Genomic DNA, 19,216 nt, shown 5'->3' with positions numbered 1-19,216 from the left:
CTCTTTCAATAATGACAGGAATGGAGGTCTTTATTCCAGTGAGATTGCTAAGGCGAACACCGCCATGTTTAGTTTTGCCCAACCTAGATCGAGGCACAGACACGGTCTCAATGGGGATAGCTGAGCTGACTACACTGACTGTGCTAGTGGCAGACTCCACTATGCTGGCAGGCTGGCTAACAGCCTGCTGCCTGGCCTGCACCCTATTTAATTGTGGAGTTAGGAGAGTTAGAGCCCTGTCTATGTTCATAGATAAGATGAGAGCACCCCTCCAGCTAGGATGGAGTCTGTCTCTCCTCAGCAGGCCAGGCTTGGTCCTGTTTGTGGGTGAGTCCCAGAATTTGTAGATAATTGGCCCTCTATCTTTTGGGAGGGGCAGAAAACATTTTTCAACCAGCGATTGAGTTGTGAGACTCTGCTGTAGAGCTCATCACTCCCCCTAACTGGGAGGGCGCCAGAGACAATTACTCGATGCCGACACATCTTTCTAGCTGATTTACACGCTGAAGCTATGTTGCACTTGGTGACCTCTGACTGTTTCATTCTAACATCGTTGGTGCCGACATGGATAACAATATCCCTCCCTCGAAGTAATCACTGATTAGACATGACAGTACAGGGGAAAGTCATGAGATGAGCCCTTGTGTTCACATGTCCAATCATATCTAGTCAATGATTACGTCAAGGAAGGAAGTAAGGTTGGAAGGATGCACTTTTACAGAATTCCTAGTAATGCCTCATCTCTCCTGTCCTTATAGGAGCTGAATAAGAGCCAGGCATGTGTAGAGGAGCAGGGCCGGAGGCTGCAAGAGAGACATGAGCAGTGTGGCCAGCTGGAGGCCAGTTTGAAGGAGGCCAAAGACAAACTACTGACCTCAGAACAGTGCATAGAGCAACTGGGGGGACGGGCCAAGGTCAGTTACATGCACGCGCTTACACGCGCACACGTGGAGTTCCTTGCACTGTGTGTATTACCTTCACACATTTCATACATTTTTGCATGCAGATTTTTGTTTCTTACGATATGAACTGGGTTTTAGCTCATACACACATCTTGGTATCAGGTTTGCAGTAGAGACTGGGGGTCACTGTGATGTCTCTGAAATGTCAGTTTTGTGTGACAGAAAGCGGAGGCGGAGGGGGTGGAGCTGAGGGCGGCCCGGGAGCAGACTCAGCAGGAAGTGCAGAAGCTCCAGAAGCAGGGGTCAGAGGTCAAGGGAAAACTGAAAGAGCTGGGTCGCCTATTAGAGACTGAGAAGGCCGGGTAAGAACTAAGTAGAGCTTTTTGATGCTGTCGCAGTCAGCTTACCATTCCGGCAGACACAATGACAAGGTCAAAGTTCAACATACCATCTCTCGTCAACAAGGAAAATGACCATTGCAGCAACAGTCTATAGGCTGTTCACTTGAATATAAATTAAGTATGGTTCTGGCTACTGACAATAAACCAAGCTTATTTCCTTTTTGTTGGTCATTGATCCACATCCAGTACTCTTTGTGACTGGTCTCTGCTTCTCTCAGGGCTGCTGTGTTACAGGAAGAGCTGAAGAGAAAGACTGACTCCCTGAGCGACACGCGGCAGCAGCTGGAGCGCTGTGAGCAGGAGAAGACCTCCCTCCAGGCCAGCCTGGACAAGCTAGCCCAGGAGGGGCAGGTGCGGCAGGCCGAGCTGGACAGAAAAGCCCAGGGGTTGGCTGGAGACCTCCAGAAGGCCATGCAGGAGAAGGAGGCCCAGGTGAAAGAGCTGGCAGCAGCCAACAACGGTCTGGCTAAAGCCTCCAAGGCTCTGAAGGAGAGCCAGAGCCAATTGGACAAGGAGAGGAGGAGCAGCAAGATAGTCTTGGAGGAGAAGGTGGGTTTAGTGTGGTGTAGCGTGGTTGACCTCGATGTGGGAGGTACAGACTGCAACATAAAGGGTTCCGGTAGCTTCTTGGGTCCGTATTCATTAAGGGTCCCAGAGTGGGAATGCTCATCGAGGATCAGTTTTGCCTTTTAGATCAAAATGAATAAGATTGCATGGACAGGGGGGACCAGATCGAAGATCGGCACTCTTACTCTTAGATCCTTTATGAATAGGGGCCCTGTTTTTATCGAATTTGTGTTGGTGTCAGTATTATCACCAAAAGTATATTAGTCGAGACTAGGTCAAATCCAACAGTACATATGTGAAAATGTTTCAGGAGAAGTCCCATGAGATGGCCAGACAGGAGCTGCTCAATGCCACAAAGGCCACCACCAAGGAGATGGCAGAGGTCAAAGGGCAGCTGGAGAATATCAGAGAGGTAAGCAGCCCATAGACATGAATACAGGGTCCTATTCATTAGGAACAAAATGAAAGAAGAAAAAAACTGAATGAAACAAGGAGGGACTACTTGAATTAGTCCAATATGAAACACACTAAATATTTTGCTATGGTGTGCCCTAATGAACACGACACAGGCCTGATTGTACATGCTCTCACAAAAGGTTTCATTTTGTGTCTGACTGGCAGGCAGAGAAAGGGTTGAAGATGCAGCTGACTGTATTAACAGAGCAGCACACCGAGACCCAGGAGGCCCTGCAAGAGAAGGAGAAGGGGGTGCAGCAACTGCAGACACAGCTGAGGACAGCCCAGGGGTCCTTCAACCAGGAAAATAAGAAACTGGAGAGCCAAGTGAGCGAGCTGCAAGGAGCACATGCCAGGAAGGTAAGAAGACACACACACACACACTTAATTCCATGCATCTCCATGTTTTGGACTAAATGTGTGTATTCCAGGCTGAGGAGGAGGGTCGTCTGAAGGAGCAGGTGTCAGGCCTGGGCCAGGAGCTGAGTTCTGAGAGGACCAGAACAACTGAGCTGCAGAAGGCCCTAGAGCAGAGTCAGGAGGGTCTGGCCAAGATGCAGTCTGACTACTACGGCAAGGAGTCAGAGGTGTCATCTCTCAGACAGGACCTCGCGGTGAGTGGATGAACATGCAGGCATAGAAATGGAATTACTAGAATGGACATTCTCATCCAATTATATTTCTATGGATGCAGGACAGGGTCAATGGCAGTTGGACAATAATATTAATTTTATGAGGAGAGACATTTTGTGTGAGTGAAGAATATATGTGAGAAGACCAAGGTAGTTCAATGGAGAGACCATAATCAGACCGCATGGAAATATATATATATATTTTTTTACCTTTTTATTTAACTAGGCAAGTCAGTTAAGAACAAATTCTTATTTTCAATGACGGCCTAGGAACAGTGGGTTAACTGCCTGTTCAGGGGCAGAACGACAGCTCAGGGGTTTGAACTTGCAACCTTCCAGTTACTAGTCCAACTCCCTAACCACTAGGCTACACTGCCGCCCCAAATTGATCATCAACATCAGACACTAGTGTCTGCCTAACCAACTACCAGGACACCATAGGTGTAGGATCATGCAAAACATAGCATTTTAAACTTTTTACATAATGCTAGTCTAGTTTGCAAGTATGGAATGCACACACAAGTATGTGACCTGAGTCTGTTGGCTGTGTTTGTATGAACTGTGTGCTGTATGTGACCCAAGCCTGTGTGTACTCTGTCCAGGCGTCTGAGGAGAGGCTGACCCTGTCCCAGGAGGAGTTGGCTGCTAACCGGACCCAGCTGACTGGTCTGGAGGGGCAGGTCCAGGAAGTGGAGGCTGCCCGGACCTCCCTGAAGCAGGAGCTTGCCAAACGGGACCAGAGGCTGGGCCAACAGGAGACAGCCCTCAAAGAGCTGCAGAAAAATCAGGTCAGACCCAGGATCGTGTTCAAACAGCATCTGAGTTTCCTCTCCAGATAATCGGGTTCATTATGGTCTAAAAGGCCAAACTAATCCTTGATAAGAGCCAGGAGCGAAGACTCCGACTGTATGTCTGACTGGGGGGTGTCCCGATTGGATTTGTCTAATGAATCTCTTGTTATAGTTGTTGTAAATCTTGTTCCAACCCATAGTCAGAGTGTCATGATATTTGGGGACTTTGATGCATATCAGACCTGGTCTCCTTCCCAAATGGGACTTAGGGTGTGAGTTGTATGGTTGTTCTCCTCATGCTGTAACCCCCTCCCCTCCCCCACACAGGGTGTGACCCAGGAGGAGCTGCAGAAGGAGAGGCGCAGAGTGAAGGAGTTGAACCAGACTAAGGCTGCCCTAGAGAAGGGCACAACCAGACTGGGTTCTGAGCTGAAGGCACTCGGGGAGAGGAGTGAGAAGGTGAGACCCACCTTATCCAGAGATTTACGAGGGGTCCATTGAGTGGAAGATGGAGGGGTTGATTCGGAATTGAACCAACTGAATCCCATATCAACCCCTATCCCCTAGGTACTACTGTAGATCTGCAATGATTGGATGGGTGTCAGCAAAAGTTTGACAATTCCATCATATTGCTTACACCTATTCACCACACCCCTTCTCTTCTCCCCCCCAGGAGTTGAAGGAGCTTGGGGAGGCCAAGCAGTTGTTGATCCAGCAGAAGCTGGAGGTGCAGGGCCATGTGGAGGAGGTGCAGGCAGCCCTGGAGCAGGAGAAAACCCTGCACCAGGTCACCAGGGACAGTGTTACCCAGAGAGAGGAGAAGTCTCGGGTGGAGGTCCAGGAGGTCCAGGCCCAGCTGGTACGCTTAGTTGTTTACCTACCTACTAACATTCCAGAGGGCATCAACACTTATTAAAGCAGCTACATGTGATGTTTGACATTGAAGTGCTATTTGCTGGTGGAACACCTCCAGTGTTTTTAAATGCTGTGCTTTGTAGACACCATGCAGGCTCTTTTTGTAATTTGCTGTGGTGTCTTTTAGGTATCATCACTCTGATGATTTGTAAATCTCCTGTAGGTGTGGCTTTTCTCCTCTAAACTTCTAAATACCTTGTCATCTCTTTCCCGCTTCCTCCTCCCCATCCCCAGGCGTCAGAACGTAAAGTCCGGGAGGAACAGGCGAAGCGGGGAGAGGAGGCAGAGGCGCGGCTGGGCCTGCAGGTGACTGCGCTCAATGAGAATGTGGCCACGCTGAAGAGGGAGTGGCAGGGCAGCCAGCGGCGCTGTGGCGAACTGGAGAAGCAGACTGATGAACTGCGGGGTGAGATCGCTGTGCTCGAGGCCACCGTGCAGAACAACCAGGATGAGAGGCGTGCGCTTCTGGAGAGGTGAGGGTGTGAAGTTGTCTTCAGAATTGCTACAGCTAATGTCGTGGTTTTACCAGAAACTACTGTTACTAGGCGTACTAGTAACAGTAACAGACATTTTGGAATACTTAAAACATGTACTTAATAGTTTGTAATGCAGCAGATGATGCGTTGGAGGTGGTTAGTGCTTTTAGTTGTTTTCTCTCTTTCTTTTCCTGTACTAGCTTTCTCTCACTCTATCCCTTTTTTCTCTCTCCTCTTATGGTAGCTTTTAGCCTTTCTCCAGTGTGACTGTGTAATGGTTGTGTTTCAGGTGTGTGAAGGGTGAGGGGGAGATGGAGAAACTGCAGTCCAAAGTGGTGGAGATGCGTAGAAAACTGGATGATACAACCGCTGCCATGCAGGAGCTGGGCAGAGAAAACCAGTCACTACAGGTAACAATGCAGGACACATAACGCCATGTTAGACACGTGTATTATGACTTATGACAGTTGCATCGTTCTATGTGACCTGTAGCTGAACTAGACAATACAACACAGTACACATACACCAGTCTACATGTATTTTATTAGGATCCCCATTAGCTGTTGCCAAGGCAGCAGCTACTCTTCCTGGGGTCCAAATGTATTAGTCCCAACAGTCCACAGCCGTGGAGCCATTATAGTCTGACGACCCATTATTACATCATTTACTAATCTCATTTAATTGTTAAGCCGTGGACGTGTCAAAATCTCCTGCACAGCTCCGCTAGTTAGAACTCTATAGGACTTGTTTAATGGGTATTTAAAGTCAATAGAGCTGTGTGTGTTAGTGTGTACATGCCTGTTTGTATAGGTGCAGACGTGCAGTGGAGCTGGTTTTCCAGTGTGAATGTATATGGTTTAACCCCTCTCTCTCCCTGTCCCCATCTGTAGATAAAGCAGTCACAGTCTCTTACCAGGAAGTGGGCGGAGGACCACGAGGTACAGAACTGCATGGCCTGTGGGAAGGGCTTCTCACTCGCCATCAGGAAAGTGAGTTGTGTTGCATGTCGGTCTGTTCATCTGGGTTGTGTACATGCTCAGAAAACCTTTTCAAATGTTTTGCAATGGAAAATGTGTGTTATTTTCTAATGAACACGACCATGGTGAAGGAGGTGACGCAAAGGAGTTGTAAAAAGTGTTATATCATCATGATAGACTCTCTCTACTCTCTCTTCCCCCCACAGCACCACTGCAGACACTGTGGCAACATCTTCTGTGCAGAGTGCTCTGCCAAGAACGCTCTCACACCCTCCTCCAAGAAGCCTGTGCGGGTGTGTGAGACGTGCTTCGAAGATCTCCAGGGTTGACACCTCTCTCTCTCGGCCTCCTGGCCCCGCCAGTGACAGCATGTCTCATTGTTTCCTACGTGACCATTCTTACAAACGGACTCAGAAATCAACACCTGTCTCTCTGACTTCATGGACCATTGGAACCAATCAGACCTACTGTTCTGATTGGATGGGAGTGCAGAAGAAGGGGCCACCGTCACTGAATGGGCCAGTGGTCTTAGTAAGGGGGGTAGCTGGGGTCTCGGTGTCACACAAGATGGGAATATGATGGAAGAAGCACAGCAGACAAGCCAGAGCTATGGGATGGGATGGGCCAAATCTGTATAGTGCCTTTGACACTTATGAGGCTGGCTGGTTGGTCAGAGAGTGGTAACGGAGAGAGCTCAACAGCACTATCCATCTTTACTCTACATGTCTAGCTTGGATGGCGGCCATCTTGGTTTGGCATCATTAGCATCTTTTAACGTTTAGGAAGACGAGGGGGTTGACTGTAAGTATACGTTGGGTCTAGAAGGGTTGTGAAGGCAGGTGGAAGAAAGGGGTTAAATATCGAACAGGTTAAGTTGTTTTAACAAAAGGATATAGAGTTACGTTAAAGGGTTGAAAGCAGTGGTTCTGTTTGTTTTAGGGTAAGTATTTTGTTAATGACCAAAGAATGTCCATCTGGAGTAGTCCAAATGTCCTGAGATGGTAGGATATTAGGCAAAATGGAAAGCTTGGATTTTTCTTTACCTTAATTTAATCTCAATTACTTTTTAAATCTAGCTGAAAGCTTTGAGTTTTTTACTTTTAAAGTCCTACATTTTTATCATAAATTCAGACATGCTTGAACATGGCTGGCATTTATAATGTACATCAGATTTTTTTTGCAATGCTGCTCATTCTTTCTACTAAACGTAATGAAGACTTTGTTTTGCACCGTCGTTGATCTCTTGCAAACAACTGCTTGTGGTGGTGATTTTTGTCATTGATTGCAAACGTGATGTGATCCACGTGGTTGCGTGTGGTGGTTTCTGTCGCCTGCATCCCATTTAACATCATGACTACTTACTGCAGGAGCTGTGTATGCTCTGCTTTGAAGCAATAACTGTCTGCGTGGATCTTTGTGTGTGTGTGTGTGTGTGCGTGTGTGTTGTGTTTTAGGAATGATGTGTGTGTGTAGGGTGGCAGTGTTGTCTGTCTATATAGCACCTCTACAGTGGTTTAAACTTTGGTCCGTGGACCACCAGGGTACTGTGTTATTTCATTTTTATTCTATATTTCTTTCTATAATAATAGTTGGGAGTATTAAAGGGGGACTGAACCTCCTGATTTAGCCTCGGTTTCAGTTCTCCTCATAAGGAAATGCAACTGTGAATAAGATTTGTGTCTTGGAGGCGTGCTTTGATGTGTCTAGTGTGTGTGTGTGTGTGTGTGTGTGTGTGTGTGTGTGTGTGTGTGTGTCCGAACATGGGAAGCCTTTGTACTTTCACTATGCCTAAACCGTACACACTTATAGTCACTCACCCTTCTAGATGACTTGAAACAGTCAAACCAGGTCTTATGGCCTAGACTAGCTAGCAAGCCAGCCAACGTCTTAGCCAATTAGCTTCAGCCGGCCGGTGTGCTAACAAAGGAAAAGTTGGCTTGACTTTGGATGGACCGTCAATAAATTACACAATGTAAATGGGACAATATTTTCATGTTGCACATCTTTTAGTTGTCTCATTAAAAGCATTCAATATTTTTGTATATGAATTTCTAGAATTTTAAATTGGTTTTTAGGTTAATTGAAATGTAGAAATATTAACTTTTTATTTTATTTTTTACATTGTTCCATGTACATTGTGCAATTTACTGATTTGCGGATGGTGGGCCTCGAGCTTTTGGCGGTTATTTAGTGGTCCCCGAAATGGAGATGGTTGGGAACCGCTGCTCTATAGTATGCATGGTGGCTGTTAAAACCTTCGCTCTACAACACTTGGACGTGTCAATGTTGATTTACTCTAACTGCAAACTCTTTACCACCAGTCAAATAGAACTGATAACACTGTAAAAAATGTCATCCTCATTCAAGTATTCTTATTTTCTTTCTGACAAGCTCTTAATGCTGATTGAACTGCTCCTGCATTGTCTGGTCAATCCGCAGTATATGATTGTATTAACATTTTGTGAGTGACTTGTTTGTGTGGAGTGGTTAGCTGTCTGGGTTCTGGTTTGCTGTCCGGCTAGCAATCTGCCTGTGTCCGGCGAGCTGAACATCCTTTACTCTCTCTACAGTCCTTCCTCCAGAGAATATATATGCCATTTAGCAGACACTTTTCCAAAGCAACTTAACCATTTGTACACATATTTTACGTATATGGGTGGCCCTGGGAATCGAACACACTGCCCTGGCGTTACAAGCGACATGCTCTACTAACTGAGCTACAAAAGGACCACCCAGAAGGTCATCCTTAAACACATGGCTTTGTACCAGGTCACTTTGATCAAGTAGTCTCATGTGTTAGTCTCCATCTCTGCATTACATTGGTTTGGTATAGTCTACCTCAGATTGACACAGGCATATAAACAGTACTATGGTTAACCTGAAAGATCACAAAAGTATTAATTCTCTGCTGGCCTATCCATACAGATCAAGTTCCCCAGCTTGCGATGGGTGTCGTTACTAAGGCCAATAGTTTGGCGGTTTAGGCTTCACCGCTTTTATCCTACTCTGGGTTAAGAGCCCACACATCAGATAGTGTCTGAGTCCCAACCTCTCTCTCTCAGTGCCATGGTGTCACTCCGTGAGGAAGACACAAGTATTGCCACACTAACTATCACCCCATTCTACCCCTACAGTTGAGCGATAGTCACCAACCCTGGTTCTGGAGAGAGCTACAAGGTGTGCAGGCTTTTGTTCCAGCCCAGCACTAGCACCTGTTCATATCAATTTCTCATTAAGACATTAATTAGTTGAAACTGTTATTTCAGTGCTCGGCTGAAACAAATGCCCCCCCTGTAGGGTTTACCATCTTACTGTATGACATTATCACACACTAATACCTGGCTGTTGTATTATCTTTGTAAAATTGTAATTTTCTTATGGATGAAAATGAAGGAGAGAGAAATTGTTAAAAAACACTTGTAATGTAAAAAAAGAAAAATCCATAATTGTCTTACTGAATTCATTTTAGTGAATGGTACTACTACACTAATCTGTGTCTTGTTTCACGTGGATGTCGGTCATCGTCATGCATGATGTATCGATTGGCTTTATAGTGCACATTCTTCTTTCTCCACTTTGGAGGATACCATGGTCCTGTTCATATACTTTAGGAATGGCTTTACTCATTTCCTTCAGGTAAGCACAGAACTGTAAGTGGATGGATAGGTGAAAAGGGTTATGACCCTTTCACTTCCACCTATCCAACCAATTGAGATCTGTGACTACTTCAAGGAAGGTAGGAAGGATGCATTTCTGGAGTATTGTAACAGAGGCCCATATGTAGTGGTTGTGCCTTTATTCAACGTCTTGTTTGTCAGGCTCTCTGTCACAGTGACAGTCGGGAACCCTGTGTTCTCTAAGAACACTGCCACCACAGACTACAGTTGAGGTCGGAAGTTTACATTCACCTTAGCCAAATACATTTAAACTGAGTTTTTTTTTCACATTTCCTGACATTTAATCCTATTAACAATTCCTGTCTTAAGTCAGTTGGGATCATCACTTTATTTTAAGAATGTGAAATGTCAGAATAATAGTAGAGATTTATTTCAGCGTTTTATTTATTTCGTCACATTCTCAGTGGGTCAGAAGTTTACATACACTCAATTAGTATTTGGTAGCATTGCCTTTAAATTGTTTAACTTCGGTCAAACGTTTCAGGTAGCCTTCCACAAGCTTCCCACAATAAGTTGGGTGAATTTTGGCCCATTCCTCCTGACAAAGCTGGTATAACTGAGTCAGGTTTGTAGGCCTCCTTGCGCGCACACGCTTTTCCAATTCTACCCACAATTTTTAGACAGAATTGAGGTCATGGCTTTGTGATGGCCACTCCAATACCTTGACTTTGTTGTCCTTAAGCCATTTTGCCACAACTTTGGAAGTGTGCTTGGAGTCATTGTCCATTTGGAAGACCCATTTGTGACCAAGCTTTAACTTCCTGACTGATGTCGCTTCAATATATCCACATAATTTTCCTTCATCATGATGCCATCTATTTTGTGAAGTGCACCAGTCCCTCCTGCAGAAAAGCATCCCCACAACATGATGCTGCCACCCCTGTGCTTCACGATTGGGATGGTGTTCTTCGGCTTGCCAGCTTCCCCCTTTTTCCTCCAAACATAATGATGGTCATTATGGCCAAACAGTTCTATTTTTGTTTCATCAGACCAGAGGACATTACTCCAAAAAGTACGTGGTCCCCATGTGCAGTTGCAAACTGTAGTCTCGCTTTTTTATGGCGGGTTTGGAGCAGTGACTTCTTCCTTGCTGAACGGCCTTTCAGGTTATGTGGATATAGATACTTTTGTACCCGTTTCCTCCAGCATCTTTACAAGGTCCTTTGCTGTTCTGGGATTTATTTGCACTTTTCCCACCAAAGTACGTTAATTTAGGAGACAGAATACATCTCCTTCCTGAGAGGTATGATGGCTGCGTGGTCCCATGGTGTTTATACTTGCGTACTATTGTTCGTACAGATGAACGTGGTACCTTCAGGCGTTTGGAAATTGCTCCCAAGGATGAACCAGACTTGTGGATTTCTACAGGTTTTTTTTCTGAGCGTTTGGCTGATTTCTTTTGATTTTCCCATAATGTCAAGAAAAGAGGCACTGAGTTTGAAGGTAGGCCCTGAAATACATCCACAGGTACACCTCCAATTGACTCAAATTATGTCAATTAGCCTATCAGAAGCTTCTAAAGACATGACACCATTTTCTGGAATTTTCCAAGCTGTTTAAAGGCAGTGTCAACTTAGTGTATGTAAACTTCTGTCCCAGTGAATTATAAGTGAAATAATCTGTAAACAATTGTTGGGAAAAATGACTTGTCATGCACAAAGTAGATGTCCTAACCGACTTGCCAAAACTATAGTATGTTAACAAGAAATTTGTGGAGTGGTTAAAAAACAAGTTTTACTGACTCCAACCTAAGTGTATGTTAACTTCCGACTTGAACTGTACCCGACCTGGAAGGAGGAACATGTTGTGTGTGTGATGAAGGAAAGAAAGAATCATGATATTTTATGTCCAAGATGTACCATTTATTGTATAAAAAAAATCCATCATGATTAAGAGTAAATAAAACAAGTTGTTTCTATTTTCCTTGGTGGTCAGTGTCTGTTTATACCAGTGTGTTAAACCAGAGCATGTGTGATGTATCATGTTTTGATACACACTGGGGTGATGTTATGATTGTGTATGTTGCACTGTTTGCCACAGACACATTTCCACAGTTTAAGTGAATGTGTACATGTGTTCTGAGCACACATCAGCAATGCAGAACAGTCATCTTCTCATTTTCAAAATTGTATTGTAATCTATTATGGTACCGCAATACACTTTCAAAGCAAACATTAATTTTACAAAAGTTATTACAAGGGGTTGGCAGGGACCACAGTGCATGATACAGTTATAGTAATCCTCGTTTTAGCCAGAGTCTAGTGCAGTGTTCGGCAACTCTGGTACTGGAGAGATCCATCAAGTGTAGAGGTGTTTGTTCCAGCCCAGCACCAACTAATACACCTGCTTCAACTAATCAAGGGTCTCAACAACTAGCCAGTAGCTGGTTTAAAAGCTCAATTAAGTGTATTTGTGCTGGTCTGTACTAATAGCCTGCACACCCCTTTCACACTACTGAGCCAAGTTGTACTGGTCTGGCCTGGTCACGCATCCACCATCCACCTAGTTTCTGGAACTGTGCTGGAAAGGACAGTGTTAAAATACAATCAGAGCCACCTATGGTTCAGGCACCAGTAGCGGTGTTTGTGGTCGTCTGTTCTAGTAGCGAAAGTGGGACTGCTCAAATCTGGGAGGACTCTAGCCACAGTGAGGTGCTCTTCACCCGGGGAGGCTGCTGGGAATACAGTCTCAGCAGCGTCGCCACAGCACCCTCTATCTCTGACATCCACACCCTCTGAAAACACACACACATTTGTATTGTTATGGTTGATATTGTTGGTTTTTATCAGGGGCGCAAATTTGGTTTTAGAAGTGGGGGGGCAACTTCATTTTTTATCCGATAAACACTCCAAATAGCCTACCCGACCACTCGGAAGAGTCTGCATGGTCCTAAAGCACACTGTCGCATTGTTTTGTATCACATTCCAATGATAAAACGGTGGGTCAAAATGCAATTTCATAATGTAGGGGAGGGGGGGGTGGGGGGGCATGTCCCCAGTGAAAGTTGCTCCCCTGGTTTTATATTGTTATTGTTCCCCTTTCTCCCCCCCCCCTTCTTTCTACATTGTTTTGAACTTCCCTTTTAATCATGTAAAATGCACTTTAAATTAACTTAACTTGACACATTCAGGGTACCATGACAATACTCTGCTAACTCATGCCCAGTAATGAAGGAAATTCCACCTAACCTAGACGTATCAGAGAGCAAGGTGACTCTGAAAGTACTGGAATAAACGATCAGGACAGTGGAAAAAAGTTACTTATCTGCTAGTGTAGTCTAACGATGACCCAACACTAGCTGGAGTGTGTCACTTGATTTCTGGGGGGATAGCAATAAGTATGTTTGTTCATCCCAGACAGATATAGACTGTAAATAGCTGAACAATGAATATTATCATGAAACATGGTGATGAATGCTGTAACACAGGAATGTATATGCCAGTTATCAACCACCAACAAATCTAAAAATGTATAACCTTTGACTCTGCTATGAGAATATTGAGATGGGAGTTAACTGCTATTGATAGATCCATGCCTTACATAAGATACCACTGTTATGTGGTATATCATGTTATGTGATGCCCTGAGATGTTAAAGGCTATTGTTATGCCAACGGAATGTTGCCAGTCACCATGGTACAATTATAAGCACCCAGCTACACATGAACAAGAAAATGGTATGCAATCCAATTCTCACTGTAAAAACATTGCTGCCCGAAGTGTTTTTGTTTGTTCTGCAACACGCACAGTGTGTTTAATGTCAAGTCAGACTGCTCTTACTGTACCTTGACGGCCTCGGTTGGAGCTTGTAGGATGAAGGCAGCGATACACTGCTGGTAGCGGTTCTGGTGCATGATGATGAAGGATTGGGGTAGTCCTGAAGCTGAGAAGAGAAGGATAAAGCATTCTTTAGTTCACACCTTTTGAAAACGTAGCAACAAAAAAATTCTAACAGAAAATGAAAACAAGCATTTGTTGTTGGATAGGCTCAGTTGGTCCCTTCCTGTTTTAGCCCGTTTGCTTCCATTTTGTTCATAAACAAGAGAACTGGTTTGTATTCATTAATGACACAGTAGTACAAAAGAAAGTACTGAACAAACAACTCAGGACTGATACTGCAATCTGCTGTTTCGATTTGTATTTATTATGAATCCCCATCAGCTAAAATCCATGTGTACGTGTGTGTGTGTAGAGGTGCACATTTTGGGGAATATTCAGAGGTGGAAACTTTCCGTGGGAATATATGCAAATTAATACAATTTAAATGTAATGTTTTTTTGCATTGGATATATTTACCATATCATATGGAGACCGAAACAACATTTTACCATTTTACCCATTAGTAGACATACTTGCAATTGATTTAATCCTTCCAATAGAAAAAAAAATAGTTACAAATTGAACTTTAATTAAATGAGTTGACTCTTCACATGTGATGATTTCACTGAACATCAACAGAAAGGGAATATTGAATGATCTCCATTGATCCATCGCATCTCCCAAAAACGTTTTCAAAATACATCTGTAAAATTATAGTCTAGAAACTAAAACTTTGGTTGTCTTCCTCTCAGGCTTCCATGTCTTCTCCTTGGACCTCATCAATGTCCACCTCTTGAACATTAGAATCTGAGGCCTCATCTTCACTGTCACTTTCCAACCTTGTTGAGGATGGCTCATTGTCAGGCTAAAAAAAGCCTCAAATTTGCCCAGATGGCCACCAATTTTTCAACCCTTGTATTGGTCAGCCTGTTGCGTGCTTTGGTGTGTGTGTTTCCAAACAAGGGCCAGTTGCGCTCTGAGGCGGCTGATGTTGGTGGGATTTGGAGGATGATGGAGACAACAGAGGAAAGAGCCTCAGACCCACAAAGTCCCTTCCACCAGGTAGCTGATGAGATATATTGGCACGACTGCCATATTGCATCTCCATCCCAAAGCCCTTGCTTAGAAGTGTACTTTGCCAGACTGCAAAGAACCTTGCCCTCATCCAGGCCAAGGTGGCGAGACACGGTAGTGATGACACCATAGGCCTTGTTGATCTCTGCACCAGATAGGATGCTCTTGCCAGCATACTTGGGGTCCAACATGTACGCTGCGGCGTGTATGGGCTTCAGGCAGAAGTGAACGCTTTTTGATGTATTTCAGAACTGTAGTTTGCTCTGCTTGGAACAACGGTGAAGTGGGCAAGGCAGTTCGGATTTCTTCTCTTACATCTGCAAGCAAAGTCTGAACATCAGACAGGATGGCCAATCTGTGCAATGGCTACTGCTATAGGTTTCAGGCTGCTTACCACTCCCAAAATACATCATCCAGGAGGATCCTATTGATGGGGCTGTCCATATTAGCAGACTGTGATGTGGCCATTTCTTGGAGCGACTCCTTCCCCTCCAGGAGGCTGTCAAACATGATGACAACACCACCCCAATGAGTGTTGCTGGGCAGCTTCAATGTGGTGGTGCTCTTATTCTTCTCACTTTGCTTGGTGAGGTAGATTGCTGCTATAACTTGATGACTTTTCACATACCTAACTATTTATTTGGCTCTCTTGTAGAGTGTATCCATTGTTCAGTGGCATGATGTCCTTGAGGAGCAGATTCAATGGATGAGCAGCACAGCCAATGGGTGTGATGTGAGGGTTGGACTCCTCCACTTTAGACCAAGCAACCATCATGTTCGCAGCATTGTCTGTCACCAGTGCAAATACCTTCTGTGGTCCAAGGTCATTGATGACTGCCTTCAGCTCATCTGCAATGTAGAGACCGGTGTGTCTGTTGTCCCTTGTCTGTGCTCTTGTAGAATACTGGTTGGGGGTGGAGATGATGTAGTTAATTATTCCTTGCCCACAAACATTCAACCACCCATCAGAGATGATTGCAATACAGTCTGCTTTCTCTATGATTTGCTTGACCTTCACTTGAACTCTGTTGAACTCTACATCCAGCAAATGAGTGGATAAAGCATGTCTGGTTGGAGGGGTGTATGCTGGGCGAAGAACATTCAGAAATCTCTTCCAGTACACATTGCTGTGATCATCAGAGGTGAACGAGTTGCATACACAGCTCGAGCAAGACATTCATCAGCATTTCTCTGACTACGTTCCTCCATTGAGTCAAAAAAATACTTCTGGTTTCAGGAGGACCATGAGCTGTTGCTATCGATAAGGTGTCTGAATAATCCTTTTCGAATAGAAGTAGAAGGACTTTTGTCAGAGGTTGCTTGTTGTGAGTGCTGAGGGACCGTTATGCACTTGGCCAGATGATTCTGCATCTTTGTTGCATTCTTCACATTTGATTTGGCACAGTATTTGCAAATGTGCACAGCTTTTCCTTCTACATTAGCTGCAGTGAAATGTCTCCACACATCAGATAGTGCCCATGGCATTTTCCTGTAGAGATTAGAAAAAAATGAGTAAAAAAAACACAAATACAATTCCATGTACAGATAAATAGTTAAGCAGTTAGATTAAACAACTCCTTTGTAAGATAAATGTTTTAAAATGAAACATGTATGGAAACAGGTGAATTAACACTCCTCAGTTAGCAAGCTAAAACCAACATGGTAGCAAAAACTAACTAGCAGAAACTGTTAACAAGTTAGAAATGATTTAAACACTCTGCTGTTGGCTACTATTTACTAAATCATGTATGTCATGTAAAATATATTCAACCCACCCAGTATTTTAATCAAAACTTACCAGAAAGCATGTAGTAGTTGTGTGCCTTATGTGTATCCCACAAGAAAGGTTCAGTGTTATAAGATAACTTTTTGATGAATTTAAGTAAAATTGCCCCAAATTACAGGGCTTAACTTCCCATGGAAAATTTCAGGCTGTAGCCTGAAAAAAATGTAGAAAAACTCAAGGGGTCTGAATTCTTTCCGAAGACACAGTATCATTGAGGTGTTGATCCTTCCCCACCTGCTGCGTTCAGTTGGTCTATGTTCTTGAGCTGGAGGCGGTCCAGCGAGACGGGCTGATCCAGGACGGTGAAGGTACAGCCCTCCTTCAGCAACTGGTCCAACTCCTGGTTCTGAGGTGGACGGTGGGGACTCTGTTCAGGACCTGTGGACTTCTGGAGAGGGAGAAAGAGAGAATTTGGAAGTAAGTAAGGAAATAAGCAGTAGAAGTATATGCAACAAATCAGATATTGGTAGCACCTTTTTGTTCCTCTTGATCTTGGTGATGAGAAGGAACTCGTCAAACAGAAACAGGAACACATTCTGCAGCTTGCCATTCTCTAGAATCACATATAGAGATGACATGGCTAAAATATGCAAAAACATGTAGAACTACAGTACAAACTATTTGAATTAGTCTGGTCTAATTACTCTGTATGTCACTGACCTGTAAGCACTAGTTTTCCCTTGTGCAGCAGGCTCCGATGAGAGATGAGGTTTTCGAGGGAGGCAGACTTTAGGAGATGCTTCAGATTCTGTTTGTAGCCAAATGAAGGGCTGTGGTTATGTTGTGGGAAATTTGTTTGCGTTCTTATAAGTTCATACTGTATGTGGTGTCAGTGTATACAACGGTGGGTCTAATCCCGAATGCTGATTGGTTAAAAGCGCATTCCAGCCTGTATCTATTCCATAAGTTACCACCGGCTAAATCTATGACTTTAAAATGCCTATTTACTCTGTTCCATCTGAATGAGCAATCCACTGTCTCATCAGCCCAGCCAGGCAATTTATATACTTGACCTCCACTATATAAAAGCATCAAGACATTATCTCCCATTTCTTTGAGACTATCATGTAGTTTTCAACAGCAGAGATTTGTGTAAACCTTGCCGTCTGTGTCTCCGACATTTGCAACATTGTTTCAAGATTCAAATTTGATCTCCAGCTGTCCCATAGTAATGAACGTGTTGAGATGAGACAGATTTCAGTTTTTACAGCTTCAGTTTGAAGTGATTGTGTTAGCTATGTTGTTGGCTAGCTCCTCTGAACAACAGTGTATTGATGAGAGAGCACATGCCAGGCAAAATTGTGTCTCATTAGGTTATTGTTATGGATGTATCTAAATAAATCTCACTAGAAAACAGCTTAAACAAATGCAAATGCAGCTACTTTGCTGTTATTCTGGCTTTTTGACATGACTGTAAGTTAGCCGTAGTTGGCTCTCTAGAAAGCAAGGGATAAGAATGTTGCCAGCCAGTATGGCAATGGAACACTTAGAACAAACGACGTCCATAGATTCAGAACAAAAAGACTGAACGACTGGGTCGCCTCTCTGGCAACCAAACCAATAGAATGAACAAGCAGATGGCTTGGGTAGCAACCCTATATTTGTTTTGGGACTATATCTTGTGGAAGGATGAAATAGTATGAACAAATTCATCACAATAACGTTTTTAATGAAAATATGTCAATCATTATTTGAATATGTTGGTAACCTGTTGTATAAAAGTGATATTGCCCGAGAAGCCAGTTTTTGGAGGATATATTGGTATGATTTGCCGGCCCGAGACTTGGTCGTGGGCCTAACAACACCCATTTCAATACATCCTCCAAACACTGGCTTCTCAGGCATTTTCACTTAAATATCACACTGTAATATCTTATCTGTGTGTCTGTCTAGCTTTGCGGATGTTAGGTATCATTTGATCCTTGTCTGAAAACCCCCACTAAGAAGCTTTAGACAGCGTTCTCTTTCCTTTACATCAGTGCTATGATCTGAGATTTAAGATGCAGCTAAGTTATTGTAGTATCTGACGTGTGTAAGAAACGTTAACCATATGGTCTATTCTATTCAGATCTCAAGAAGATCCACTTGTCATGGCAAGAGGCAAACAAAGCAGCCTAAGACTGACAATAGTGAAACTTTAGTACAAGCCCTATGTTCCTCCAGGAACCAAGATCATTAAGTAAATTGAGTAAGTTCTATTCTATTCTGCATTTGTGAGATCCAAGTTTGGTATTCAAAGCTCAACTCTCCCAGTATAGTGAAAGCAGCCTTACCTCAGGGACGAAGGCCTGCTTGTCTCTCTCCCACACTGGCAGCCACACCAAGGAATCTCTTAGCTGTTTCACCTTCTGGTAGTTGTCCAGCCATTTCACCTTCCCCTCCAGATCACCTGCACACACACACACACAGAGGGGGAGGAGTGTGTGTGAATGACAAGGTCATCACCCTGGTCAAAAAGCATAGGAGATGTTTTGGCGGTGTTGGAGTGGTGTGAACTGACATATTGGTATGCGGCTGCTCGTGTTATTATCCCTACTGCGTAAGAAATTCAAAATAGAGGTAGAAAGTGTAGGCTCTATCGATCATAGGGATAATGACTCTCAAATGTTAATTTGGATGGGGGATTTATAGCCCATATCAATCTAATTCTAAGTTTAATGCGGCTGCATAGGATTGGTCGGATTATAGTCAGGTGTGGTTTCGTTGCATCCAATGGCAGGGTCTGTGATAAGGTAACACAGAGA

The 19,216-nt window shown here is 43.9% G+C and overlaps 2 protein-coding genes across 5 annotated transcripts in view; one reads left to right on the top strand and one right to left on the bottom strand.

The window, feature by feature from the left end:
- Positions 1–11,717, top strand: part of LOC118395802 (early endosome antigen 1-like) — a 42,981-nt gene extending 31,264 nt beyond the window's left edge. For all 3 annotated transcript variants that reach the window (XM_035789739.2, XM_035789738.2, XM_052465995.1), the window contains 13 exons: positions 759–914; positions 1,125–1,264; positions 1,522–1,852; positions 2,181–2,282; positions 2,492–2,686; positions 2,758–2,940; positions 3,561–3,746; positions 4,077–4,208; positions 4,423–4,608; positions 4,899–5,137; positions 5,430–5,550; positions 6,031–6,129; positions 6,324–11,717. In XM_035789739.2, the coding sequence (XP_035645632.1) occupies positions 759–914; positions 1,125–1,264; positions 1,522–1,852; positions 2,181–2,282; positions 2,492–2,686; positions 2,758–2,940; positions 3,561–3,746; positions 4,077–4,208; positions 4,423–4,608; positions 4,899–5,137; positions 5,430–5,550; positions 6,031–6,129; positions 6,324–6,446 (2,193 nt within the window). In that variant the 3' untranslated portion in view covers positions 6,447–11,717. The remainder of the gene's footprint in view (positions 1–758; positions 915–1,124; positions 1,265–1,521; positions 1,853–2,180; positions 2,283–2,491; positions 2,687–2,757; positions 2,941–3,560; positions 3,747–4,076; positions 4,209–4,422; positions 4,609–4,898; positions 5,138–5,429; positions 5,551–6,030; positions 6,130–6,323) is intronic.
- Positions 11,718–11,851: 134 nt separating this feature from the next.
- Positions 11,852–19,216, bottom strand: part of LOC118395800 (pleckstrin homology domain-containing family G member 7-like) — a 46,277-nt gene continuing 38,912 nt past the window's right edge. Inside the window, exons 12-17 of one of the 2 annotated variants that reach the window (XM_035789736.2) lie at positions 18,746–18,861; positions 17,133–17,220; positions 16,946–17,025; positions 16,707–16,860; positions 13,579–13,676; positions 11,852–12,528 (exon numbers count right to left, since the gene is read on the bottom strand). In XM_035789736.2, the coding sequence (XP_035645629.1) occupies positions 12,415–12,528; positions 13,579–13,676; positions 16,707–16,860; positions 16,946–17,025; positions 17,133–17,220; positions 18,746–18,861 (650 nt within the window). In that variant the 3' untranslated portion in view covers positions 11,852–12,414. The remainder of the gene's footprint in view (positions 12,529–13,578; positions 13,677–16,706; positions 16,861–16,945; positions 17,026–17,132; positions 17,221–18,745; positions 18,862–19,216) is intronic. The other variant, XM_035789737.2, reaches the window with a different exon arrangement.

The sequence above is a fragment of the Oncorhynchus keta genome, chromosome 17 (genome assembly GCF_023373465.1).
Source record: "Oncorhynchus keta strain PuntledgeMale-10-30-2019 chromosome 17, Oket_V2, whole genome shotgun sequence".
Classification (NCBI taxonomy): Eukaryota; Metazoa; Chordata; class Actinopteri; order Salmoniformes; family Salmonidae; genus Oncorhynchus; species Oncorhynchus keta.
This window is presented reverse-complemented; position numbering and strand designations above follow the sequence as displayed.